At 50.9% G+C, this 20,356-nt stretch overlaps 1 protein-coding gene and 1 pseudogene across 1 annotated transcript in view; one reads left to right on the top strand and one right to left on the bottom strand.

Moving 5' to 3' along the window:
• Window positions 1-2,187: 2,187 nt before the first annotated feature.
• The window catches only part of GNB1L (G protein subunit beta 1 like), a 55,634-nt gene continuing 37,465 nt past the window's right edge, over window positions 2,188-20,356 (bottom strand). The window contains exons 6-7 of the mRNA XM_016204359.2: window positions 18,467-18,682; window positions 2,188-3,420 (exon numbers count right to left, since the gene is read on the bottom strand). Coding sequence (XP_016059845.1) covers window positions 3,169-3,420; window positions 18,467-18,682 — 468 coding nt within the window. The 3' untranslated portion in view covers window positions 2,188-3,168. The remainder of the gene's footprint in view (window positions 3,421-18,466; window positions 18,683-20,356) is intronic.
• Window positions 8,996-9,859, top strand: LOC107530564 (KATNB1-like protein 1 pseudogene; annotated as a pseudogene).

Raw genomic sequence — 20,356 nt, 5'->3', positions numbered from 1 at the left:
GGTCAACATGCACAGCTGCCCTCAGCATCTGGAAGCAGCTCGTGCTGACCTGTGGCGTCCTGTCTCTTTGTCTGTAACACACCTTCTTGGCTATTCCTGTAAATACAGTGATTCTGCCAAAGGACAGTCACCACTCTGGAGGTCAGGGAGGTGTGTACGAGACTCATGAGGCTGGCCATGGGCAGGACCAGCAGAGGTTCACCTTCTGAAATGACCATCCACCACCTGGCACCCTGCTGCCTTTGGCCGTGTGAGTGGTGGTGCCTCCTGCAGAGACGAGGCAGATGACGTGTGTTCTGAGGTGGCCTCACAGACTAAGGCTGCTGCCCAGCGCGTGGCCTCCTGTGGGAGCCAGGGCCAGGCTGCGGCGTGGCGAGGCCACCCTCCGTCATCTCTGACCTGGCAGCTCCCTATGAGGAACACCCAGAGCACAGCGCACCCTGAGGTTCAGATTGCTGCAGCCCAGCTACTCCTGACCGACATTCCTGATGTGCAAATCCCTCTGGATGCATCCCCCAACATCCCGGCGACACGGCTACAGGACATTCAGGGGCCCATGTGGTCCCTCCCTCAGGTGCTGGAGGACACCTGGCTGCACCTCTGTCCAACGGGCCCGCATGGGAGACCCATGAACTCAGGATCAGGGCTGCCTTCCGGGGATAGTGCTCAGTTCCTGGGGAGTGGCCGTAGGCCCCTGGGGGAGGCTGGGGATGATCGGCAGTACCTACTGTCGGCACTATAGTGGCGTCTTTCCTCAAGGGGGCTGAGCCTGTGATTGAGGCGCCAGGCCTCCGTTTGGTGGCCCAGGTCAGATGTTCGTTTCCTAGATCCACAACACCTCCGTGCAGCAGACCAAGTCAGAGCTCAGCAGGCTGGCCCTCAATTCCATTTCCAGGGCCCACGATCACCAGCCCGTGCCGGCGCTCTACGAGTCAGACTTCTGACTGGGGCTGTGACCCCACCAGCCACGATGACAACCATACCCACCCTGTGTTTAGCAATTCAGTGCCACTAGTAGGCCCTGCCGCCCTAGGGACCCACTGCATTTACAGATCCCTGCTCTGTGGCAGCAGCTGCCACTGTAGTTTCTGACCTGTGCAGAAAAGCGACTGCAGCACTCTTCAAGGCTGCCAGGCCCCTCATAGACGTATTCCTCACAGTCGTGGGGACGGGTGTCCCCTGGACCCTCTGAGGTGGGTGAGCAGGTCGCACGTGGTAAGTTGCCTAGAACACCCTAATCTCCGCAAGCTCTCAGGTCCCCCCTCTGCGGTACCCTGGGCGGCTCCTACTTAGTGTACCTGCCTTGTGGTCCATGTTTCAAACTACCAACAAGACCTTGGAGGCCCTGCTAATTCCTCGAGCTGCGGCAGCGAGTCCAGACCCTCTGCTGTGGACCTGTTTCAATGGATTTGGCCTGATGCAGCTCATATTCCTGCCACCTGGATCCCACACGTGTTCTCCAGATTTCTGCCTGCATATGCTGGGAGGACCGTGCAGCTCTTTTGGAGCATAGCCACCTCCTCACGGGTCACACTTTGTACCTCACCCTTGGGGGCCTGCTGGGACCTGAGTCTAGTTATAAGCAAAGCAGGGTGGGGCTGAGGATCCTGAGTGTCCCACAGGCCCCTGCCTATGGGGAGGCCATTCTAGGTCCTTGTAAAGGGGGAGCTGACCTCCTCAAGCAGGGCCCAGAGGGGCTTTTCTGGCAAAGAAGCCAGAGGAGCAAAGGGGTTGAGGGCCCGGACTTTGCCAGGATCTGCCCACAGCCCCCATCCCAATTTTTTTTTTTTAATCTGGATATTTTTCCATTGTTTTTCAGAGAGAGTAGAAGGGAGAGAAAGAAACATCGATATGACAGAGACACATCGACTGGTTGCCTCCCACAGGCGCCCTGACCCCGACCAGGGCTGGGGATCAAGCCTGCAACCGAGGTACATGCCCTTGGCTGGAATCAAATCTGGGGCCCTTCAGTCCACGGGCTGATGCTCTAACCACCAGGCAAACCAGCCAGGGCCCCATCCCAATGTTAAGGACCCTATTTCTTCCCTATCAATGATCCAGCTTTAAGAGAAGATGCCCTCACCACCAGCTGCAGCACATTATCTCTCTACCCAGTCACAGGTTTGGCTGTAGCTGCACCTTTATACTCTGCCAGCGGTTTAGTATTAGATTAATATATATATGCCATTCTTGTAAATATTGCATATATTTCCACAAATGTTCATAATGCTCACAACATTTCACAACATTTAAACCAGATACATTAGCTGATTTTTAAATTCTGCATTTCAAATAAAGTATTGTTAAGTTTAAAAAAAAAGAGAGAGAGAAGACGCCCTGGTGATGGGGCTTGGCCACGCCTGGGAGGAGACCGGGTGCACTGCCTGGTTTGGCTGCTAATTCCCAACTGCCCTGGGAGTGCGGTGCCGGCTATGACTGTGCCTGGGTTGCCAGGGGCCTGGCCTGTCTCATACGTGCTGCTGTGCTTTCTGTCCCAGTCGCCCTAGACATGGCCCTCTGCCGTTCTTGGTCTCATTCCTTTGGGGCGGCCCTTCCTCCCACTAACGCTGTCTGCCTGGACCCAAACCATGGCTTCTCTGCCCCGCTGCCTTGGCTGCCCTCAGCACTCCTGCTGCCTCGCTGCCTTAGGAGTCAGTCACTTCCTTCTACCACCCTGGCCTCAGCACTGTGTCAGGACTCCTGGCTGTCCTTGGGGTGAGGAGCCACACTCGTGTCCCCTGTTGGGTGGGGGCTGGCCACTCAGCCCAGTGGAGGGTCTAAGGATGACTCGGCTCTGACCCTGAGGGGAAACAGGAGGGTTTGCCTGGGAGAATTCATACATCGAGCCTGCAGGTTTGCAACTTTGAGTTTACTGTAAAGCACCCCCAGTCTGGCTTCTCACCCGGGCTACACACGCCCAGACGTCTGGCCCAGTTACTGCAAACTGCAGAGTCACTGCCGTACAGATGCTGTTCTTCACAAAAGGAAACAAGCCTCGTGCAAAAAGCGAGGGCTCCACAGACTAAGCCCTTCTTGTAACTGAAGGAGGAGAACCGGCGACGTGCTGTCCTGGGGGTCCTGAGGCATGGTTTCCACATGCCTGGGTCTGGCCTAAGCATGGGCGCCACCTCTCTGTCCTCTGTGGGTCCAGAACAGGGGGTGGGCAAGTCACGAGCGTGTGTAGAGCGACCAGACGCTAATGCGATGATCCTTGGACCCCGCGGCCAGCAGGCCGTCCGCAGCGAAGGCCACGCAGTGCACGGTAGCGCTGTGGAAGGCCAGCACAGCCAGCGGCTTCATCGTCCGCCAGTGAAACACGCGCACGCGATGGTCCCAGCCCGCGGTGGCCAAGATCTTTCGGTCGGGCCGGATCTTGACATCAGAGATCCCAGGATTGGTGAGTTCATGAGTTCTGCACACCTACAAGATTAGAGTGGCAGCGAGAGCTGTTAGGTGGCTCTTAGACCTGTCACAGAGGCGCCCACCCACGAACACCCCCGTCCAGCAGCTGGAACAGGACGGAAATGTGGGCTGCTATGACAGTGCACACTCCCGCAAACTTACCCCCTTCCTCCTGGGAGCCGGGAGCAGGCCTGCCCCTGCCCTTAGCCAAACCCGGATTATGATGGAGGACTTCAGGCCCTTCCCGCAGAGAGCCCCTGCAGCCCCACTGAGCTGCACCCGTGCACAGAACCCCCGCATGAGGGCTGCTGGGAATTAAAGGGCTGCTCTGAATCCCTCCCACCAGGCCCTCAGAAAACCTCAGTGCGCTGGATCCTGGGGCCCCTGACCAGAAATACACTGCGCCCCAGCATCTAGGTGTGCGGCAACATTTCCAGCTTGACAGCAACATAAAGTTAACATTTCTCCCTCTGGAGAAACCTCACACCCACCCAAAGCACCAGGAGCACAAAAATGCTCGCTCCATCTTCAGGAAAACTGAGGTTAAGGGAAACCTCAAAACGCGAGAAGGGTTGAAGGCCGCCAAGAGCATGTGGGTAAGAAGAGTGGAAGACAACACTGAATGCAGGTTGCAAGATTAGCTTCAGGGCATGACTAAGGCTACGGGAAAAGCCTCAGTCCCCGGCCTGGGTCCCCGAAGGCAGATGTTGGCACAAATCATGGAGTTGCACAGGCACATCCCGTTCATGTGCAGGGCTGACACCTCTCTGGGGCTGAGCGCCCCATACGGCTCAGCGCTAGGTGATGACCCCTCCCTGACAGGTGCCTCCTGCAACCAGAGCTGCCCCTGGTCACGCTGCTCTTGGTCACACAGGACTGTGTAGTGCACTGCAGGGCATCTGGTATCTCTTTCCCCACAAGCTAACTGACAGGCACCTTGCCATCATTGTGACAACCCAAATGGCCACTTCCTTCCACTGCTGCTGTGTTCGGCCTAGCCCTGTGCGTCACGAGCTCTCACCACCCAGAAGTCACCTTGCTGTCCCTCACCAGCACCCCTTTTCCTCCTAATTCACCTCCCAATGGGGCCACCGCCACCTCAGTTGAGAATCACCCATTTCTACAAAGATAACACATGAAAAAGAAGGAAAGAAATGTGGAAAAACAAATGGCAACATTCCTGGGAAGCAAATGGAAATTGTCAACAAGCATTTTAGCCATAAATTAACAAACAAAACTTCATGAAGCAGTTACATCTATAAAACCCAAAGCAGCAAAACAGAGGAGGAAACTTGAATTGGTGGAGCACAGGAAGAGGTGGAAGGAAAACTCAGAGAAATGAAGGGGAACTGGAAACAGCAGATGGAGACTTGGAGACTGGTAACAAGACAGTGAAAGCAGGAATGGCACCAAGTGAGCACAATGAAAGGTAAACAAAGAGCTACAATGGACTGGACAGAAAATAGACATGGAAGACAGGCAGAGATGCTGTAGCATTCACTGATTTAGAAAATCAATTTTAATTTCTAGAAATTGAAGTCTTGTGATCCAAGTCCAAAGAAAGGTTATAGAATAGTCAGTGTTAAGATATGTCCAGCAAAATCATTGGACGTAATGGCTAAAGAAGTCCCTTCGGTAGTCAGGCAAGCAGAGCGAGTTGGTTTATGAGAGCAGGGTTTAGGCTGTCCTCAGAATGTCCCACAGCCATGTCTGTGCCAGCAGACAGCACAGTGATGCCTGCAAAGGCTGTGAAGGGAGGCATGGCCCAAGAATTTTATATCCAGCCAAACTGCCGCTCAAGTATAAAAACAATAGACAAGCAATTTTGAACATGTAAGAACTCAAAGAATATGCTCCCATAAGCTCTTCTTGAAGGACTAGGAGATTAACCCCAGTCTCCTAAGAGAGAATTGGAGAACTACAGCAAATGGCCTGGCAGGGAACATGGAATCTACTTACCTGTAGGATTAGGTCTAAAACAATATGGGGATTATGACTATAGAACCGGTTATGTAACTAACAGGAATATGGGAGGGTAGCGAGAGAGACAGGATGTTAAGTTCACTGATTTTCTCATCTTTTGTCATTTGGGGAAAAGATACAATAGTCAACCTCATATTTGAGATTATCTGATACCACACTATAAACAATGACAAAACATTATTTCCTCTTCCCTGCCCCCCCCTCCCCGAACCATAGACATTAGGTACCTGTTTCCTAGTATTTGCCCTTGTGCTTCTCCGTAAAGGAATAAAAACAGATTCATGATTAGAACCCAAAGTTAAATCCAAATCTGTGGTATGTAGAAGAGAGACGACAAAAGAGCGATTGGCAAAGATATACCAGGAAACTGCAGACAAGAGAAATAGGGGTCCAATCTTAGGAAAGACTGAATTCAAAGCCAAAAGCATTGAGTCAGACTATATACCATACTTAACAATGATAAAGGGCACAATTCACAGTAAAGAATTATGAATATCTGTTCAACAAATAAACAATCCTATCATTCATGAGGCAAGAATAGGAAAGTGGCTCTGATGGAGTAACTGGTACCAGGCCAGTCCTCTTGCTGTAAACAACCATCAAAGTGGACAAAATATGCTAAGCAACCGTGTCCCGGCGCTGGACAGCAGGAGGGAAGGGCAGCTGATGGATAAAACTCCCAAATGCCCCAGCAGCTCTCTGCCCAGGGAAATGACCCCGCCACGAGTCCAGGTGGCGCCCAGCGCTATGGGAGCCGAGGAGGCAGGGGTCAGGGGTCAGGGTGTGGGGCAGCGAGAGCAGCTGAACCCGAGGGCATGGCAGTGGCACAGAGGGAGCTGGTGCAGGGGCTCAGTGCCGTGTGTGTCCCATGGCTTCTGTGTGAGGCTGGGCTGTGCCTGCTCAGGGCACCACACCCGGTCTACCAGACAGTGGCTGCTACAGGGTTAAACAGAACAGACACGAGACCAACGGTGAACTCATGTCCAGCCGGGCCTGAGTGCAAAGACTACGTGACAACCTAATACTCACTGAGATGCCACATGGCCTGGCTTCAGGAATGAGGATTACACCTTCGGGCAGGGCCCACTCCAGGCCTACTGTGACGAAGCTGGAAACCAGGCCCTACGAGTCTGGAAGTTGGTCCCACCACATTAGAGGAGCCTGGAATGACCCAGGCTCTCCACAGACCTGCCCTAACAGAGCACCAGGCCAAACCTACACAAGTAACTGAACTGCCTGCGAGAACAAAAGTGAACACTCTCCAAAGCAAAATAATAGAATCAGAGTCTCTAACACATTTTATTTACACTGTCCAGCACACAAACAAAACATTATTAGACATGCAGAGAAGCAGAAATACATTATGACACAGAGTCAAGGGGGAAAAAAGTAGTTAATAGAAATTGACCCAGAACGGCACAGATGTTGAACATATCAGACAAAGACTTTAAAGCAGCTATTTAAATATGTAAAAAAAGAAAAAAAGAAAAAAAGAAAAAAAGAAAGGAAATGCATTAAATTAATTACAAAAGAACTATCTTGATGAGTGAACAGATAGAAACTATTACCAGGGAAATGAAAATTATAAAAAAAAGAGCCAACTTAAAATAGGCAACACAATACGAAAAAAGAAAATAAAGTTGGAAGACTGATGCCACCTGACTCTAGGACTTACTATAAAGCTACAGCAATCAGACAATGTCATATTGGTGAAAGAAAAGACAAATAGGTCAATGGGACAGAAGAGAAGCTCAGAAGTAGACCCATATAAATGTGGCCAATTGATCTTTGACAAAGGAGCAAAGGTAATACAATGGAGAAAAGATCGTCTTTTTCAACAAATGGTGCTGCAACAACTAGACATCTACACGCAAAAAAATGAATCTGCACACAGACCCTACACCCTTCATAAAAATTCTTTCAAAATGAATCACAGACCCAAATACAAAATACAAAACTATAGAACTCCTAGAAGACAACATAGGAGAAAATCTAGGTAATCTTGGGTTTGGCGATAAGGTTTTAGATACACCAAAGGCATAATCCATGAAGGGAAGACTTGGTAAGCTGAATTTCATTACAATTTTCTGCTCTGTGAAAGACACTGTCAAGAGAATGAAAAGATAAGCCACAGACTGAGAGAAAATATTTGCATAAGACACATGTGATAAAGGATGGTGTTATCCAAAATATACAAACAACTCTTAAAACTGAGCAATAAGAAAACAAACAACCTCATTAAAAAATGGGTCAAAGACCTTAATAGACCTTAACACCTCACCAAAGAAGATACACAGAGGGCAAATAAGCACATGAAAAGATGCTCCTGGCCTTAGGACACTATGCACCTGGGAGGGGGAGGGGGTTGGGGGGTCCTGCCTCTGCTCAGCAGCATCATGTGGCTCCTGCAAAGCCACCCTGGGCTAATGCGGGGCAGACACAGGAGCAAGGTACAGGGGTGTCATGGCCCGCTCCCCCCCTCAGCTGCTGTGCCCCTGCCTCCATGAAGACCCCCTGCCTAGTGCCTGCCCCAGGAATACGGAGTCGAGGCCTGTCTCCAGCTTGCCTTCAGCTGCCAGGCTCAGGCCAAAGGGTTCCCTCTCCAGCTCCAGGCTGGGGAAGAGCTAGCAGCTGCCACCCTGCAGGGGCTTCAGTAGCGCGACGCAGGTCTCTGCACAGCGCATCTCAGAACCAAGAGACAGATGGTCAGACAGAGTACAACTGAAGACTCACATGCCCCCTGGAAGCGTTATGCACTGAGAAGGAGCGCCAGTCTGGTGAACTTCCTAACCAGGTTTATTTTGCAGAATCTTCACTGCATCTCAGAAAGCACGTGTTCCAGGTCCCTGGCTCTCTGGCTTCCTGAGCAGAGCAAAGGTGGCCCTACACGTCAATGAAGCCCTCCTCCCACTTGAGGAGACAGAGGGGAGGCTGGGTGCACTCAGGGCTTGGCAGCACCAGCCTCTGGGGTCCCCTCTGACCGGATGCGTATTTCACACGACTCTGTCACTGCACCAAATCTTCCACCTCAGGAGCAGGGTCAGGCCAGAATGAAAGAGCGACCCCATGCTCATCAGGTTTGTTTAAAGTGAGCCTTCATTGTCTCCACCCTGAAAGATGAGGGGGTAGGGCTGGGGATGGCACAGGGGTGTAAAACGTGCAGGAGATAACAGGGGACCCTTATTTAGAGGAGAGAAAATATTCACCAGGACCCAGCCATGTTTTCAAATGATTATAAATTATTTTATCAGTGTATTTGCAAAGGTTTATAAAAACATCCATAATACATTTTCGCTTAGATTCTAGAGTTACCAGTGTGACAGCTAATGCAATAATGATTTGTTTCAAATGTCAGTGTTTAAGCTGCATAAAGCTGATTTTATTCATTTTTCTTGTTGGCTGCATTATAGTTAATGAAATTAACACACCCATCACATTTGTCCCCAGGGGAAGAGGAACTGATTTATTTTTCTATTAAAATAAGTTGCAGACAACTGCATGTGAATGGCCCTGAGTGGGGTTCACCCAGGAGCCAAGGGACTCTCTGGGCTTCCGGGCGCAGTTTCACTAGCGCCTGGGCCAGGCTGAGGTGCCTGGTATTCAAAAGATTATGACACCTGAAACGTACAATGTTAAAAATGAAACTTTTGTAATAATACTGAGGATCATTCCACTAATCTTCCTAAAAAAAGGATCTTTAATTTCACTAATAAGAACATGAAGGAGGTTAAGAAATCTAAAGATTTCTAGCTATTTATGTAAACGGAACAGCTGGAGAAGCTGTGACTAGCCCAGGTAACCTACGTAAGGTGATGTACCACAGAAAAGTTCATCACCCTTTTCCAAATTCTTGTTACAGTCCCCTAAAGCTGGGGCTGGGACATGGCAAATAAAGGAAATAAACTGGCTTGTGCAGGCCACCTGCCCGAGAGATTATACCACGAGGGTCGAACACAGTTGCTTAACTCCAGTGATTCTGGTGCTTCACAGACAGAAAGCCCATCATCAAAACACAGTGTTTTTATTTTTTTCTGAGGTTTCTCAGGACCGTGAAACAATGACACAAGCAGGAATTTGGATTGAACACAGCTTTAACTTTCTGGAAAAAGGGAAGTAAGTATAAGTGAATTTGTAGCTTACTTGGTGAGGATAGAAGACCTTGGAGTGGGGTACTCACCAACAGTTTACAGGAAGAGAAACAATATATCTCACTTGGCTGCTGTGTTAACTTGTTGTCTCTAGTAAAGTCACCACTTAAAAGCAAAATTTAAGAATATATGATAGTTGGTTTAAACTGGCTCTAAGCAGTCATAAAAAGGTGGTGGTCAGAACTATCACCCAAAATGAAAATTATAAATGATGGAAATATTCAGATTTTAAAACAACAATTAGTGAATTGTGGAAACAAGAAACCCATCTTCCTTCTGATAATACAGCTAAGGATGTACATGTGTATTTACTGCAGTTGCATTGAGAGACCTCATCTACCGAAGAGCCTTTGGTTATTCAAAACATCCCTGAGTTATTTGATTTCCAAAAAATGCCTCATCAAAAAACTGTGAACTGTGGAAGAAATCAAAACCTTTTTTTATTTGATTAAAGCCACATAATGAAAACACTAACAAAGTGGAAAAATATACGCAAGGAGCAGCTTCAACTTCAGTGAGGTGAAAGTGTGCTATGAAGATCGTTTGCTTTTGCTGCGTTGGGATTTATACGGTTATTTGGTAACACTGTTTAAAACTACTAGATCTTGATGCAATCCTGCCTAAAAATATACTTTATGCTATGTGAAAAAAATAAAGCTTATTACCACAAACCACAATGATTTTCAGTAGGTGAATGGATAAACTGTGGTACATACGGACAATGAAATATTATTTAGCACTAAAAAGAAATGAGCTATCAAACCATGAGAAGACATGGAGGGAACTTAAATGGATATTACTAAGTGAAGTAAGCCAATCTGAAAAGGCTATGTACTATATGATTCCAACAATATGACATTCTGGAAAAGGCAAAACTTTGGAGACAGTAAAAAGATCAGTGGTTATCAGGGGTAGTGGGGAGAGAGGGATGAATAGGTGGAGCACAAATGATTTTTAGGGCAGTGAAAATACACTGTGTGATGCCAAAATGGTGGACACATGTGTCCAAATCCACAGAATGTACACCAAGAGTGAATAGAATGTAAAGTATAAACTCAGAGCGATGCTGTGTCAGTGTAGGTCCATCAAAGGTTGTGACAAACTCTGTTGGAGATGTTGACAGTGGGGAAGGCTGTGGGGCAGGGGGTATATGGGATATGTCTGTACCCTCTCAATTTTGCTGTGAGCCTAAAACTGCTCTTAAAAAAAAAGTCACACACACATATAATAAAGAACCATAACAGAAAATGTGGAACTAAAAGATCAAAACTGAAATGAAAAATTTATAGGATAGGCTCAACAGCAGATTGAAAATTACTTTTTTTAAAAATCAGTAAACAAGAAGACACATCAATAGGTATTATCCAACTGAAGAAGAGAAAGAGAAAAGATTGAAGAAAACTGAACAGAGCCCTAGGAACCTATGGGACAACATCAAACTGTCTAACTTACAGAAGTCCCAGGAGAGTCAAACTACTGACAACAACAGATGAAAAGAAAATCTTGAAAGCAGCCATGGAATGAGACAGAAAACGTGTGGGAAGTAAGATATGATTAGTTCTCATCAGAAACAATGGAGGCCAGAAGACAATGGAACAACAGCTTCAAGTATGAGAAGAAAAACAAAACTATCATCCCTAAACTCTATAGGCAGAAGTCTTTAAAAAGGAGGGTGAGCCCTGGCCGGGTGGCTCAGTTGATCAGAGCATTGTCCTGTACACTAAAAGGTTGTGGCTCGATTCCCAGTCAGGGCACCCAGGTTGCGGGTTTTGATCCCTGGTCGGAGCTCGTATGGGAGGCAGCCGATTGATGTTCCTCTCTTACACCGATGTTTCTCTCTCTTTCTCTCTCCCACTTCCTACCTCTCTAAAATCAGTAAACGTATCCTTGGGTAAGGATTAAAAGGAAGTAATAATAAAATAAAAAGGAGGGTGAAATAAAGACATTTTTCTGATTAAAAAAAAAAGCTAGAAAGCTTTTTGTCAGTGGAACTACACTACAAGAAATGCTAAAGGATGTTCTTCCAGCTAAAGGGAAATAAAACTGATAGAAACTCAGATCTACAGGAAGAGCACCAGAAATGGTAGCAGTTGAGTAAATATAAAATACTATGTTTTTTATTTCCTGTAAGTTTTAAGAAATAACAACTGATGTTTTAACACAAAACCATTAACATTGTAAGATGGAGTTTATAGTGACTGTGAAAGTAAAATATACACCAGCATAACAGAAAGTGTGGGAGGATGGGTGATGAAATCCTGCTGGTGCAGGGCTGTGACACATGATGGGCAGTGCGACAATACCAAGTAGACAAGAGCTGTATAGTAAAGGAGCCAAGAGAGGAAATGGAATGAAATACTGAAAAATAAATATTTGATTAATACACAAGAAGGCAGGAAAGGAGTAAAAGAGAGTCAAAACCAGAAGTGACAGGTGGAAAACAAATACCAAGATGGTAGACTTACCGCCAGACACATCACTAATTATATTAAGTGCAAACAGACTAAATACCCCAATTAAAAGGCAGAGATTGTCGCAAAGGACAAAAAAGCAAGACCACAAAAGATGCTTTTAAATAAAAAGAGGTCAAAACAGGTCAAGAGTAAAAGAGAGATGTATCAGTCAAAGAGGAAACATAAGAAAGCTCATATCACAGTATAAGACAAAGCTGCACCAGGACAAAGGATGTTACAAAAGATATGGAGAACATTTCATAAAATGACCATCCAGCGGGATGTGGTAACCATCTTAAATGCTTACAGTCCTAATGGCAGAGCTTTAAATTTCATGAAGCAAAACTGAGAGAACTGAAGGGAGAAATAGGCACATCCACAAACACACTCAGAGACTGTAAGACCTCACTCAGTAAGTGGTAGAAAACCAGACAAAAGATGGGTAAGGGTACTGAAGACCTGAACAGCACTACCGAGCACCTCGATCTAAGTCGGGCTGACAGAACACTCCGCCCAACAACTGCAGAACACATGCGCTTTCACCAAGATACACCATGTGCTGGGCCGAAACACAAGCCTCAATAAATATCTGCATACTGACATTGTACAGGGCACCTCCACTGACAGCAGAATTAAACTAGATTAAAGATATCCACAAATTCAACAAATATTTGGAAATTAAATAATATACTTCTAAGGAACCACTGGATCAAAGAAGAAATCACAAGGGAAAATAGAAAGAATTTTCAACTGAATAAAAATGAAGAAACAATAAATCAGAATGTGTGGGACAGACCCGCAGAGGCTGGCGACTAGACGGGAGGCCGACTCCTCCGCAGGCCGGCGGGGCGGCAGGAACCCAGAGGAGCTCCTGCAGCTGCGGGCACCACCAGCGTGCGGGCTCACACTCAGAGGCCCCTGAAGGGTTCCTGGAGGACGGCCCCTCAGCTTCTGGAAAGGAGGGCCTGAGATCAAAAACGCCGGCCACGTCCACAGCACCAAACAGGAACGAGGAGTCGCAGCCTGGGTGCGAAACGGGCTCTGCGCGGAGACAGCTACAACCCAAGGAAGGTGGAGGCGAGGGAGTGAAAAGATAAAAGCTACAAAAGGGCGCAGTAACCAGAAGTCTGGCCTGAGCCATGTTAACAGTTGGCGCAATTGGCTTTTAGGCAAAAATCCTTTCCAGAGATGATTATGGGGACTAAAGAAAAGGCCCAGTTCCCCAGGCAGATCAGCGTTCTGTGTTCATAAACCAGCTTCGAAATGCAGAAAGCAAAAATGCACAGGATGCGGGAAACACTGGCAAGATGTGCGGCAGCGAGGTTCCGCCTGACCCCTCGCGGGACCCCCGGGTCACAGGCACAGGGGATGCGTGCCCAGGTACAGCCGTGCGTCTAGCCGTGAGGAGCACCCCCTTTTCAAGCACATGTGGAACACTTATGAAACTGGACTGGCCTCCACATTTCAAAGAGCTGATATCATTCAGACCTTCTTCGCCGACCACAATGGAATTAAGTTAGAAATTGAAAAATAAAAAAATAACCGGGGGGGGGGGGAATCCAACATTTGGAAACATAAAAACACTCTAATCAGCTCAGCAGTCAGAGAACAAATAAAAATCAGGTCCGCCCAGAGTGAGTGGTGATGAAGACGGCGACATCGTACAATGTGGGACGCAGACTTCAGCTGCTGTGCGAAAGGGAGGCCGGGAACGAGTGCGTCACGCACTCAGCTCGAGTCAGCAACGGAGCAGCCCAGGGAGCGCGGGAGGGCGGCAGGCAGAGAGCAGAGCAGAAGTGCTGGGGTAGAAGGGGGACAGATCCACACAGACCAACTGATCTGCAAACACGCCGGAAATGCACGCCATCGTTACAAACGACAAAAAAGTCAATATGAAAATACCTTCAAGATTTTTATGCCTACAGACAAACTCCTAGAAAAATAAAACTAACCAAAAAAAATCAGGACATGTAAAGTAGTCCCAGAATGAAATCAGACCTTCCCTACAGAGAACACGCTGCCCCACAGGTACAGGCAAGGACTGGCCCACAGCCACTCAAGAAACAGACCCCTGTCATGTGTCCTGAGATCCGTGGAGAAGGACACACCGATACAATAAGCAGTGTGAGGTGACGCAAGAGGGGCTCCAGCTCAGTCTACTGATAGACGACCCTGAAACAACCAGGCCCCTCAGAGGACATGCTATGTAGCGGGGTATTTTAGCACTATACAATTGTTTTAATGTTATTAAAAATCGAACAACAGAATTCACTAAATTAACAGATTTGAGAAGAGCCACGAGCCTGACGTCCCAGCAACATCTCATGATCCAGATTCTTTCCCCGCCAAGAGTGAAGAGAACCTAACCTGACAATGAGAATCTGCCAAACCACACAGCAAACGCAGCTCTCCCCGTCCAACCAGCAGCATGTCCAGGACGCTTGCGGTGGCTCCTGCTTCCACTCAGCATGCCCTGCGCCCCCGGCGCCACACACCGGCTGCCAAGACGGGCACACGCTGGAGCAGGGCCATGGGGCGGCACCGCTGTGCAGAGCGAGGAGGCCAACTCCACACGTTTACCCGCTTGCGGCGCCGTGCATCTGCCCAAGCCCCTCGCAACGCGCACGGACAGAGCACTGGCCGTTGGAACACGCATGAGAAACTGACCATCGCTGTCCCCCATCCCTTTTTTTTTTTTAAATACATCTTTATTGATTTCAGAGAGAGGAAGGGAGAGGAGGAAGGGAGAGGGCGAGAGAGAGAGAGAAACATCAATGATGAGTCATTGATCGGCTGCCTTCTGCACGCCAACTGGGATCAAGCCCTCGACCCGGGCATGTGCTCTGACCGGGAATCGAACCGTGATCTCCTGGATCCTAGGTTGCTGCTCATCTGCTGAGCCACACCAGCCTGGCATGTCCCCCATCCTCTCCTCTCCTATGAACTTTGTTCCTGAGCCAGCTAGCTTTCTCACACCTCCACAGCGGCTGTGCCACCCGGGACGGGCTGAGATACCCAGTGCTGCCCAGGGGTCAGCTACGAGACTCACCCCACCTGCCGCCCTTGCAGCTCCACCTGGAAATACAGCAGCAGCGAGGCAGGAGCCTACAGCACAGGCCGGCTCTCTGGCAGGCAATGAAAAGAGGCAATGGAAGTCTCACGGGGACCTGAACAGGAAGAGCCCCGTCCCTGTGCTGGGGCTCATGTTCCTAAGGAAGAGGAGTCCTATCAGGAGTGTTCACATGAACATGGCCAGACCCCCATTCTGTGTTCCTGAGATGTGTGCAATAGGCTGGGTTGTGCCCATAGTTCTCTTTTCTCTAGTTATAAAGTCAGGGTTCCCCCGAACCTGCCCCACATGTCCTGATGCCAACACTTTAGAGAGAAGCCCCCCAAAAGGCTGTGGAGAGGGAGGGCAGTGGCCATGCAGCAGGGACACCTGGCCAGCCTCAGGCACAGTGAGGGGGGAGAGTGTTAGTCTGCTTCCCAGTCCTGGCTGGCTGGGGTGGGGGGGCCTCATTATTATTTAAAGGCCTAAAAATATTGCTGGCCGTAAATCAGCCCCTGCTTCAAGGCCGTGGGCCCTGCCCCAAGTGTGGGAGGAAGGAGCAGGTCTGTGCACCACCTGTGTCTGAGGACAGCTGAGGCCCAAGCTCCTGGTGGCAGTCTGGAAAGCCACCTCGGGGAGGCAGGTGAGCAGCCAGCTTCGCAGCATGCCCTCAAGGCCGCAGTATCCTGACAGGGGTAACTGAGAGCTCCTAGCCACCACCCTAGCCCCTGGCCAAACCTGTCCTGAACCAGGCCCCTTGGGGAAGGATCCCTGGCCACCAGTGGCTCTCACTGCGCATGACCTCAGGTGCCAGGAATGTGCACGCAGCGCGGCCGCCATCTGGTTCCCATTACCCACGCTCTGCTGCGGGAAACCTCATCTGCGTCTCCGCGCCCAGCGCCCGCCTGGGAGAGATTGATTTGGGCTCATTAGAGACTTCAGCAGCAGGCCGAGAGGTGAGGCACATCTGTGCCCACGTGGCTTGTGGGCCGGTGGGCAGCTCGCTGCAGGGCTGGGCACAGCACACCGAGGGCAGCCGGGGCAAGGATGCCCGTGGATGATGAGGCCTCCAGATGCTTCCTCCTCAGAGGCCTGCACTGCACAGTCCGAAAGTCTCCAGGGCTTCTGGGCTGAACCAACTTTGAAGGTGATGCCCAGTTGTCTTTGGGTGAGGTGGCCATGCTCAGCAGGAGGAGCCCTCTCCTGCTGAGCGAGGCCGGGCCGAGGCACTGCCATCCCACCAACCACTCTCATTCTGCAGAGCCTGCTCCCCTTCTGCTATAACTTTCCAATTCATTAATAATACCCTCTGCTTTAACTTTTCAATTCATCAGTAGAGTAAAAGTTCATCTCTGGACTGGAACATGCCCCATAAATTTAAGTCTTAAGTTCCAGCAGCTGTTTTCCGAAGGAGCCAGGAGAGACCAGGCAGATCTGAGCCAGGTCGGCAGGAGGGCCCATTCCTGGCACCTGGGAGTGCTGCAGCCTGGGCAGGGTTCTTAGGGAAGCCACCCCAGTCTTCAGCTCTTTGAGAAGTCAGGCTGATGAAGTTCAAGGCACAGTGGGGTGGAGTACTGGACTCCAGTGAGTGGGTCTCTATGGGGCTTGAGGAGCAGGACGGAAGGGTATGAAGGAGAACCCTGGCACCCATGGAGGTGGGGAGGACTGGCACCCAGCAGGGCTGACTCTGCTGCTGAGGACCCAGCACGTGAAGACACAGCACCAGAACGGCTCCACTCCAGCTTCTAAAGATGACCTTTCACTCCCACCCCCAGCAGGTCCACAAGAGCCTTTCTCCTGGATGAAGACATGAGAAGCTCAGCCCCCACTGCCTGGCCTGGCCCCAATGGAGGCCTATCTGACCCCTCTTCCTTCGGAGCCTCCTTGGGCTCCCTGGGTTGACAGAAGGATGGAGGGATGGTTGGACACTGGGAGAGGTGATGCCAAAGAAGTTCCAACAGGACTATTCTTTTTGGGATGCCAGTGGCCCCTTTAGCTGTAACATGAAAGGGCACCTCCCAGTCTCAGTCTACCCAACCTCAGTGCCTGTCCTCAGATCTTTATGTCACTGCTCTCTTGGGCACGCCCTCCTACCCCCCCTGCTGTCCTTCTGTTCCTCTTGGGAATGACCTGGTGGCAATGCCACACCCCCAGGTTGCAGCCAGAGCATGGTGATGCCTGCTGGGTACCACAGTATATTCTGATTTTCACCTGGGGCCCATCTCACCCCATCCATGTGCCTCAGGGGCCCAGTAGTGCCCCCCACAGGGCCTCTTCCCCTGGCTGTGGGGTCTGGTCTGTGCAAAAGTGAGGCAGGCTTGGTAGGCTGCTGGCAAGGCTTCCCTACCTGGAGAGAGGCCCCGAGACACCTCTTCTTCAGCCTTCTGTCTATGGTGGGAAGCCTGGACCACACAGCCCAGCAGAGGAGGTAGCCCCAGGACCTATCCTCCAGCACTCCAGTGATGAGAGCCCAGGTGAGGTCAGGAGCTAGGCTGCTGCTGCTTCTACTTGCAACCCCTGGAGTCCTGCTTCCCCAGAGCTGGGTTCACAGAGCTGCCTTTCCAAGGAGCTTCTACTTGCTGGCTGTGGTCAAGTCTTAGCCTTCCAAGACTCCCTGGCTAATGTGGGCTCCCCACCCATCCCCAGAAGCCAGTGTGCACCTATGTGACCCTCTGGGGGCTGAGAGGTACAGGACATGCCCAGCAGCATCTCATCCCTCATAGCCTGCAGCCCCCTGGGACCTGCATCAGAGTGAGGCCTGGATAGGAGACTCCCCACCGCCAATCTCCATCCCTCCCATCCCAAATAGGACTGAGCAAGTAGGCTAGGCCAACCCATGCTGAGCACCAGGCCCAGGCCCAGAAGTTGCCCCCACGTGCTCCGCAAAGCATGCTAGATGGAAAAGTCCACTGGGACATTATAAAGTTTACTGGGACATTAGGGGAAGGTTTTCAGCATCGCCCCACTCTACCCTGAGGCCTCACATCCCTTCCCCGCTGCCCGTGAGGAACAGCCTCCCTGGGGCCTGCTTGCAGACCGCCACTGGGGCGTGACTCCGTGGATTTCTCCACATTGGGCTATTTTTGTTTTTTGATTAATCAGTTCCTTACTGACCAAATTCCTCTGAGTTTTTGCAAATGGGCTGGCGTACTTACTCCTGGACTCTACATGCCTTTTCTCTAGATGGACAAGACGTGACTGCTATTAACCCAGGGTCTGAGAGAAACCCAAACCATGTGAACGGTTCACAAACGCCCACGCCCCCTTCTTCCTGCGCTGGCCCCACAGACAGGCCCGCCTGCACCCCGCCTCAGAGTGATTAATTAGCCGGCGATCTGCAACAACTCCTCTTCATGCCTAAATATTGTTTCAGCCTATCAGACTGTTAGTGCAGAGCAGGATAAATGACACCTCGGGTCTGGCGCACTGACCTGCAGGGCCTGCTGCTCATCCAGGCTCCAGACAGCCAGCGCCTTCTCCGCAGAGCCTGAGACGCCCCTGGCCTTCTGGGAGTCAAAGTCAAGGCCCATGACGGGCTCTGTGTGGCAGGCGATTCGACTGCACACCTTCCGCTCAGAGACATCCCACAGGGCCACTGATCCATCCTCATAGCCGGCCAGGAGGAGCGGGTGGGGGCTGGAGTCAGCCTGCGGGGAACAGCACAGCAGTCAGCTCCTGAAGGGTCCTGGTGCGTTTTGGGGGACAGGGGACTCTAGAAATGGGTTGTCTCTCCAGCTGGCCCTGGGGGTAGCCCAGCCAGGGAGCTGTTCCCATGTTCTTCACTCAGCAATAACAGTTCAGAGGCTCTGCACATCCCCTTGATGGCTGATACCATTAATACAGGACCTGCGTGTGCTGGTGTTGGGGCACCCCAGGGACTGGGACTGGAGGGCACAGCGTCCGGGGCAGCCTAGCATGCCCCCACCTAACACTGCCATGCCGCTGCTCACCAGCCCATGTCCAGCCAGGATCATAGGGGGCTGCTGGCTCCTTTCTGCAGGCCCGAGGCTCTCAACCACACTTGGTGGGGCCAGTCACCTGTCTACAACCAGCAACCAAAGAAAATTGTGAGCTCTTTGTCAATGAAAAATGAACTTTCTGTGCTTTGTCAACGTCGCTGCGGAAGCCCCCCCAATCCCTGGGCAGGGTGAGCCGCCGCAGCGCTGAGCTATTGTGATAAATGAGGGCACAGGTCAGAGGGCCCGCACCCTGGGCTGACGCCTCGTTTATCTAGCCTCTGTATCAACTCCAGAAGAGCACTGCAGGATTCCAAGTCACCATGGCACCGAGAGTGGCGACACCATGCTTGGTGCCCAGTCCCCAGACACTACCAACAGGAAACGCCTCCAGGACAGGTGCCCAGGTTGCCTCCAGGACAAACAGCACACTCCGGCCGATGCCTCGTGCTCTTTACCTGTCTCAGCATGTCCCCACTGAGCTGCCTGGGGTTGGCCTCACCTGAGTGTGAGAAATAGCTGAGCACATCCCCTCCACTGAGCTCTGACCCGGCCTGGCCGTCAGCCCCTGGATGGTCAATGGTGAGAATGGGGGCCCGGAGGGCTGGTCGGTGAGACTGCCTTCTGGGTCACCTGCTGGCAGGCAAGGCTGGCACTGAGCAGAGCACCTGGGTCTCCCTGGATGTGGGCTCACAGCATCACAGAGGCCCTCCTCGCCCACCTGCTGAAGCTCCCGTTAATGCGCTGTGTGGGCACTTGTGCCCACTGAGGGGTTCTGCGCCCAGATGCTGTACATACAGCACAGAGCACCTCTTGACAGTGTTCCTGAGTGCCCAGAAAAAAGCCTCCCTTGTCCAGGCAGGTGACCTGGTTTAACCGGAGGACAAGGGTATATATGAGTAGACATCACATCCTCAGCCCAGGAAGCAGACCTCTCTCCGTGCATCAGAAGGAAAACAGAGGCTGTGGTAAGTGTAGCGTATGTCACGGGGGCCCAGTGTGATGGCAGCCAGGGGGAGCCTGACGCAGACCCGCTCTTTGATCTGGAGGAGATGTCCCCTTGCCAGGGGACAAGGGACACAACCACTGAGAACTATATACAGCCACAGCATACTCTTCCAGACCAGAGCTGGGCTGGTGGACACTTCCCGCTTATCCCTGAAAATGCTCGTACAATCATTTCTTCTGTGATAATGTGTTCACACAAATAAAAACAGAAAGGAAGAGTCTAAGGAAGTGAGTGGAGCTCCTGGGAGGGGGCCTGTGGCATCCTGTGCCCCTCCCTGGGGTCCTGCAAGCTGACTGCTCCACCCCGCTCCCTGCCTCTGATCCCCGAGGGGCCGCACAGTGCCCCCTACCTGCTTG

Source organism: Miniopterus natalensis, chromosome 20 (genome assembly GCF_054644295.1).
Source record: "Miniopterus natalensis isolate mMinNat1 chromosome 20, mMinNat1.hap1, whole genome shotgun sequence".
Taxonomy (NCBI): domain Eukaryota; kingdom Metazoa; phylum Chordata; class Mammalia; order Chiroptera; family Miniopteridae; genus Miniopterus; species Miniopterus natalensis.
Note: the sequence above shows the minus strand (reverse complement) of the source record. Positions and strands in the feature narration are given on the sequence as shown.